At 54.5% G+C, this 7,344-nt stretch overlaps 1 protein-coding gene across 2 annotated transcripts in view; it reads right to left on the bottom strand.

The window, feature by feature from the left end:
- Positions 1–5,647, bottom strand: part of CFAP73 (cilia and flagella associated protein 73) — a 9,434-nt gene extending 3,787 nt beyond the window's left edge. For both annotated transcript variants that reach the window (XM_037743754.1, XM_037743758.1), the window contains exons 1-5: positions 5,460–5,647; positions 3,054–3,159; positions 2,212–2,316; positions 1,688–1,888; positions 470–691 (exon numbers count right to left, since the gene is read on the bottom strand). In XM_037743754.1, the coding sequence (XP_037599682.1) occupies positions 470–691; positions 1,688–1,888; positions 2,212–2,316; positions 3,054–3,159; positions 5,460–5,515 (690 nt within the window). In that variant the 5' untranslated portion in view covers positions 5,516–5,647. The remainder of the gene's footprint in view (positions 1–469; positions 692–1,687; positions 1,889–2,211; positions 2,317–3,053; positions 3,160–5,459) is intronic.
- Positions 5,648–7,344: the final 1,697 nt, after the last annotated feature.

Here is a 7,344-nt window from a genome sequence, read left to right as displayed (position 1 = left end):
GTCAGTTCACTGCAACATCCGCCTCCTGGGGCCTAGCGATTCTCCTGCCTCAGTCTCCTGAGTAGATGGGACTACAGGTGCACGCCACCACGCCTGGCTAATTTTTAGTAGAGAGGTTTCACCATGTTGGCCAGGCTGGTCTCAAACTCCTGAACTGAGGTGATCTGCCCACCTCTGCCTCCCAAAGTGCTGAGATGACAGGCGTGAGCCACCACGCCCAGCATTCTTCCCATCCACTTTAGCCAGTCAGGCACGGTCAGATGCTCTCGGGAGAGGGGTTCGGGAGCCTGGTGCCGGCGGATAGGGCGGGGCTTCATGCCCAAAAGATGATGCCTGAGATCCCCTCCTTAGCGCAGCGGAGCCTCTGGGTAAGTATTGCCCCATCGGTCCTCATCAGCCATGGCGCTCCTCCCCGCCCGGCGGTGGAAGCCTGGGATCCCGAGCGCCCCCCACCTGGGGCGGGCCATACCCACTGCAGCGTGCGCTCCCGGGCAGCCTCCAGGCGCTCCTGCAGCTGCGCCCGACGCTGGCCGTGTGCGAGCAGCTCGTCCGGCCAGGCGTCCCGCAGCCGCTGCAGCCGCGCCCGCACGGCCTCCTGCTCGGCGAGCAGCTCGCGCTCCCTGAGCCTCAGCACTGCCTGTGTCTCGGCCAGGCCGTCGAAGCGCGCCACCAGCTCCGGGACATCTTGGAACTGCAGTAGGGGCGGGGAAGAGACTCACATGGGCCTGCAGTCCCCTACCCTCTCCATCCCACCTGGCCGCTGGCGCTTTTATTATTGGAATAATCTTTCTGGAAAGTGACTTAGCAGTTGGTAAATGTCAAACTCCATTTGTTAGAGACAAGGTCTCGCTCTGTCACCTGGGCTGGAGTGCGGTGGCGCGATCATAGCTCGCTGCCATCTCCAACTCCTGGACTCAAGCGATCTTCCCATTTCCGATCCAGAGTAGCTGGGATTATAGCCGCAGGCCACCAAACTGGGTTAATTTTTTGTATACAGCGGGGAGTGGGGGTGTCTCTCTACGTTTTTTCAGGCTGGTCTCGAACTCCTGGCCTCAAGCAATCCTCCCGCCTTGGCCTCCCAAAGTGTTGGGATTACAGGCGTGAGCCACTGCGCCTGGTCAGAGTTAGCTTTCTGAATCTTCAGTTTTCCTATCGTAAAATGGGATTGACAGTTGACAATAACAGGACTCCCTTCACCGGACTTTGGGGAGGATTCAAGAACAAAACATGGGCGGTGACTCACGCACGTAATCCCAGCACCTTGGGAGTCCAGGCGGGAGGATTGCTTGAGCCGAAGAGTTCGAAACCAGCCTGGGCAATATAGTGAGACCCCCCCCCCATTAAAAACAATAATTAAAAAAGTAGCCAGGCGTGGTGGCATGCACCTGCTGTCCCATTTACTTGGGAGGCAGAGGCAGGAGGATCCCTTGAGCCCAGGAAGTCAAGGCTGCAGTGAGCCGCGATCGCGCCAATAACACAGCGAGTCACAGTCTCAACCCGCCCCTCCCCCCCCAAATCTAACAACAACAAAAACCAAAGAGTATCCCTGACACACAGTGAACGCTCCATAAGTGATAGTCCCTTGAATGCAGTTAGCGCTCCAGTAGTTCGCCCGTCCGAAGCCGTCCCAGAGCCACGCAGCGCTGCGCGGTGGCCCTGAGCTCCCAGCCTCCTGCCCCGCTCTCACCCCGGGCAGCAGCTCCAGCGCTTGCTCCAGCAGGCGCGCGCAGGGCTCCAGGCGCTGCAGTCTGCGCTGCAGCCGCGCGTGCTCCCGCCTTAGCTCCTCGAGCTGGGCCCGCAGCCGCAGCGCCTCCGCCTCCCGGCGGCCCGCCTGGTTCCGCTCCTCCGCCGCTCTCCGCAGCGCGCGATTGCGCCTGGCCTCGGAGTCCTGGGGAGTAAGGTGGGGAGGAGGCGACCTCCAGGACTCGGGAGCTGGCCGGGAGTTCGCCACCTCCGCCCTGCCCTGACTTTCGGACTCAAAACCTGGGCGGCCAGCAGGCTCGTCAAAGAAGTTGGCTCTTCACCGCACGCCCCTGCATTTTTTTTTTTTTTTTTAACTCGGCGGCTTCAGGCAGTGCGTGTGTGTTTCCCGCCGTTCCCTTTTGCATGACTGAACCCACTTCTTTTCTTTTGTTACCTGCCGGGCCCCTTTGTGGGTGTGAGCTGCGACCCATAGGCCCCGCCTCCCCGCCCCCAGCAGTCTCCACACACCTGGAAAAACTTGTCAAAGCTGATGAACGACCCCTTTAGCTCCCGCTCCTTCTGTTCCAGCTGTTCCCAGCGCTGTTTCAGGGCTGCCATCTTGGTGTGGAACACCTGGGGATGAGGAGTGGGGTGTCTGTGTGGCTTTAGGGGTCCGGGTCCTCCCATGCTCTCGGGTTCGCACCTCACCCCTTCCACCTGTTGTCCCTGATCTGTGGCTGCTCCCTGCTCAGTCCATCCGCGGCTCCCATCACTCAGAGATGAAGCCCAAACACCCTCCTCCAGCCCCCGAATGTCAGTGTCCCTGCCCTCCCTCAGGCCTCATTGTACCCTCTCTCCTCCCATACTCTGTCTTCCAGCCACTCAACTACCTGTGTTTTGTTCTTGCCTTCCAGCCTTTGTGTATGCTTTTCCTCTGGCTGTTTTTCCTTCCTCATCCCATTCCCCTTTGCTGGATAAGCTGACTTGCCCTTCAGCAATCCCCAAGACATCACTTCCTCCAGGAAGCCCTCCATGACCACCCCCATGGAGAGGCAGGGGCTTCTTCTGGGCTCCCACAGCTCCTGCCCAGTGCTTCTCCCCTGTAGCAGTCACCACCCAAACACTCATCTGCTTTCCTCTCTAGACTGTGAGCCCTACAAGGGCAGGAACCATGGTGAGACCCGCAGGTTGGTGCTCAATGCACACAAATTTATCTGCACCAACAACTGGTCTCATTTGGTCCCCATTTGACTGATGAGGAAACCAAGGCTTGGAGTGGTGAAACGACTTGTCTCAGACTTTGTAACTAACAACTTGGCTCCATCACTTCCCATCTGCTGGCTCACCCCCTGGTTACAGTAGGGGCTCACCTGCTTCTGGGTCTGCAGGGCCTGGTCTGCATCCACCAGCTCTTGCCTCTTCTCCAGGAGACGTAGCACTGGCGGGAAGTAATGCTCAGCCTGCTCTGGCAGCTTCCTGGAGACTCAAGGAGGAGGTGGAGGTGAAGGAAGCACGTGTCGGGGCCCCACATCTCACCACTGTGTCTGGAGTGCCCCATTAGCCACCCACTGGCTGGTTAATTTTGTTGTTGTTGTTGTTTAGATTTGTTTTTCGGGTCTTGCTTTGTCACCCAGGCTGGAGTGCGGTGGTGTGATAGCTCACTCCTGGGCTCAAGCAATCCTCCCGTCTTGTCTCCTGAGTAGCTAGGACTGCAGGCGTGTGCCACCACACCCAGCTAACTTTTATTTTGTAAAGATAAGGTCTTGATTTATTGCCTAGGCTGGTCTTGAACTTGTGGACTCAAGCAATCCTCCTGCCTCAGCCTCCCAGTATTGGGATTACAGGTGTGAGCCACCACATCTGGTTAAATTATTATTTATTATTATTATTTTTTGAGATGGAGTCTCACTCTGTTATCCAGGCTGGAGCGCAATGGCGCGATTTTGGCTCACTGCAACCTCCGCCTTCCAGGTTCAAGCGATTCTCCTGCCTCAGACTTCCAAGTAGCTAAGATTACAGGTGTGGGCCACCATGCCTGGCTAATTTTTGTATTTTTAGTAGAGACAGGTTTTCACCATGTTGTCCAGGCTGGTCTCGAACTCCTGACCTCAAGTGATCTGCCCACCTTGGCCTCCCAAAGTGCTGGGAGTACAGGTGTGAGCCACCGCACCGGGTGAATTCTTTATTCATTCAGCAAATTGTCCTGAGCACCTACTCTGGGCCCGGCACCCTTCTAGGCACTAGGGGTACAGCTGGGAACAGGACAGGTAAAAATCCCTATTCCCTCATAAGCTGGCATTCTGCTGGGAGCCACAGAAAATCAACCTAATAAATAATAATAATAGGCCGGGCGCGGTGGCTCAAGCCTGTAATCCCAGCACTTTGGGAGGCCGAGGCGGATGGATCATGAGGTCAAGAGATCGAGACCATCCTGGTCAACATGGTGAAACCCCGTCTCTACTAAAAATACAAAAAATTAGCTGGGCATGGTGGCGCGTGCCTGTAATCCCAGCTACTCAGGAGGCTGAGGCAGGAGAATTGCCTGAGCCCAGGAGGCGGAGGTTGCGGTGAGCCGAGATCGCGCCATTGCACTCCAGCCTGGGTAACAAGAGCGAAACTCCGTCTCAAAAAAAATAAATAAATAAAATAAAATAAAATAAAATAAAATAAAATAATAATAATAATAATAAAGAATGCCAGAACATGGTAGCCACTGAGATGAAAAATTAAGCAGACTAACAGGATCTTTCAACAGGAAGGAGGTGGCACCTGAGCAGGACCTGGAGGAGAAGAGGGATCAAGCCACGTGGACATCTCCAGAAAACAGATTCTAGGATCCTGGTGTGGCCAGGGTGGCTGGAGAGGAGGGAGGGAGGAGAAAAGAGATGGGAATTGGGAGCAGGGAGGTGCTGAGAATCCAACTGAGGTGGGCCATGGTGAGGAGGGACTTTGGCCTTGACTCTGAGTGAAGTGGTAGTGGGGGAGGGTTTTTGGCAGAGGAGAGGTCCTTCTGGCTGCAGGAGACCAGTGGTGGGGCCAGGGGCTATTCCGGAGGTAGTGCGGTTCTGAGCAAGACAGTAGCGGAGGGAGGTGAGAACAGAGCTGATGGAGTGCGGATGGGGGTGAGAAAGGGGTCAGAGGTGATCCCAGCAGCCGGAAGGATGTTACTGGGAGGGCAGGCTCGGGAGAGCAGGTCAGGTCCGGGAGGCCAGCTCCCTGCTATGGCCAAGCCCGAGATGCCCGAGGTCTCTGCAGGGACAGGCCCAGGAGGTGGTGGGGTTCTGGAGTCCAGCTCCACGGGGAGAAACGGAGAGCAGAAGGGATGACTAATGTGCAATTTGCAAGGCTTTCCTGGCCGTAGCCCAGGAGAAACTCCCCTCCCCATTTTATAGATGCTGAGACGGGGTTGGGACTTGAGGCCACGCTGCTGAAAGCAAAGGAGACACAGAACAAGCTTCCTCTGTTCCTCCTTAAAATGCAGTTTCGGGGGTGGATTGGGGAGCAGGATTTCATAGAATAATTCCTTCCCACCTCGGTTTGAATGATTTAATCTCAGCCGGATGTCAGCTAGGCGTGGGGGATCAGGAGCAAATCCTGAGACCATGGTGATGTCTCAGTTTCTCCCTGAGCCTCAGTTTCCTCTTCTGTGAAGTGGGGACAATAATCTCCAGTATGATCTGCCCAAGGAAGGCAGACCCCGGAGGTGAGGAAGAGGTGGGCCAGCCCACCCGTTCCTGCCCTCCTCCTAGCCCTCCCCGCCTCTACATCCCACTCACGTAGACTGTTTCTCCTGCAAGGCCAGTCGGAAATAGTCCTTCCAGGGCACCGCCATCCTCCTGGCAGTTGCCCCAGCTTTCTTTCCACCAGCTGGAGTTTTGCACAAGTCTAGGAGAGCCTGGGGGTTCTGTGGAGCGTGGTGTGGAAGCCCGCTCAGCTCTCCCAGAGCCGCCCAGCAGGCTCTGGTTGCCCGGCAACCAACGACACAACATTCCACTGCGTGGCTTGGCTCGGCCTCGGAATCCACCCGGGGAGGGAGAGGGAAGGGGCTGCAAGGAGAGGAGCAGCCTCTGCCCCTTCTGGAGAGGTCTGTAACACCCCATCAAATGGGGGTGCAGTGGAGAGAATGGGGGTCCCTTGGCCAAGAAATTGCCTTTCTTAGTGCCCCACGTTTGGCCAAGCCTCTTCCTAGTTGGCTGGGATAGGGCCTCACTAACCGGGCCACAGTTGTGTGTACTCAGGCTGTGGCTCAAAAGAATAATGACTGGGCACGCACTGCTAGCCAGACCCTAGGTGGAGTCACTCACCGCAGCCCTTTGAATCACCACTCCCTGTCCTAGTGATGGGGCTCCTCTGGCTATTTCTCAGGGAGCCCCCAGCCTGGTTAGGGAGACAAAGGGAGACCATCAGGACCTCCCAGTGGAAACCAGCTTGGAAGGGATGGTCTAGACTTGGGGGATGGGGGCATAGGGTAGGGGAGAAGCTGAGATAGTTTGGGCATTTATTTATTTATTTCACATGGAGTCTTGCTCTGCCACCCAGGCTGGAGTGCAGTGGCTCAATCTTGGCTCACTGCAACCTCTGCCTCCCAGGTTCAAGCAATTCTCATGCCTCAGCCTCCTGAGTAGCTGGGATTACAGGTGCATGCCACTAATTTTTGTATTTTTAGTAGAGACAGGGTTTCGCCGTGTTGGCCACACTGGTCTCAAACTCCTGACTTCAAGTGATCCACCTGCCTTGGTCTCCCAAAGTGCTGGGATTACAGGTGCGAGCCTCTGCGTCCGGCCGGTAGTTTGGGCTTTCCTGTGAGTTGGATGCTATGCGCAGCACTCTATAGTATCTAAATTAATCCCTAAGACAGCCCTGTGGGGGGAGGGTGGTACCAGGGAAAAGTACTCAGTGTAGTACAAAAAGTACCCTTGGGTTCTTCAACTGGAAGCAGCAAACACCGGCGTCTTGTCCTCCCTGGTTCTGGTCATTTTATTTTCCATTTTATATAATTTATTTTCCATTCAAAGAAATGTATTTTCTTAATGCAGAGCAATGCTGTTTCAAAACCTGTAGTCCCTTGTAATGCCCATTGCTTAAAATGCTCCTAAGGATTTTGTCAGAGAATGTTTTAAAAGCAATGAGGGCGGAGTGTGGTGGCCGATGCCTGTCATCTCAGCACTCCGGGAGGATTGGAAATGGCCATTGGCCATTGGTAGGAGGACTGCTTGTGCCCAGGAGTTCCAGCCCAGCCTGGGTGACATAGAGAAACCCCAGCTCTACAAAAAATAATAAGATTAGCCGGGGGTAGTGGCATGTGTCTGTAGTTCCAGCTACTCGGGAAGCTGAGGCAGGAGGATTGCTAGAGCCCAGGAAGTTGAGGTTGCAGTGAGCTATGATCACTCCACTGCACTCCAGACTGGGCAACAGCATAAGAGTCTGTCTCAATAAATAAATACTTAAGAAATTTAAAAGAATGAAAATAATGTACATTTTATCTTTGAGCATTTTTAAAATTAAATTGCACATGCTATCTTTCTGCACAAATTGATGTGAAGTTACAATAAGTTATACGATTTCTTTCTTTCTTTCTTTCTTTCTTTCTTTCTTTCTTTCTTTCTTTCTTTCTTTCTTTCTTTCTTTCTTTCTTTCTTTCTCTCTCTCTCTCTTTCTCTC

This window comes from Cebus imitator, unplaced genomic scaffold (genome assembly GCF_001604975.1).
Source record: "Cebus imitator isolate Cc_AM_T3 unplaced genomic scaffold, Cebus_imitator-1.0 Scaffold8, whole genome shotgun sequence".
In the NCBI taxonomy this organism is placed as follows: Eukaryota; Metazoa; Chordata; class Mammalia; order Primates; family Cebidae; genus Cebus; species Cebus imitator.
This window is presented reverse-complemented; position numbering and strand designations above follow the sequence as displayed.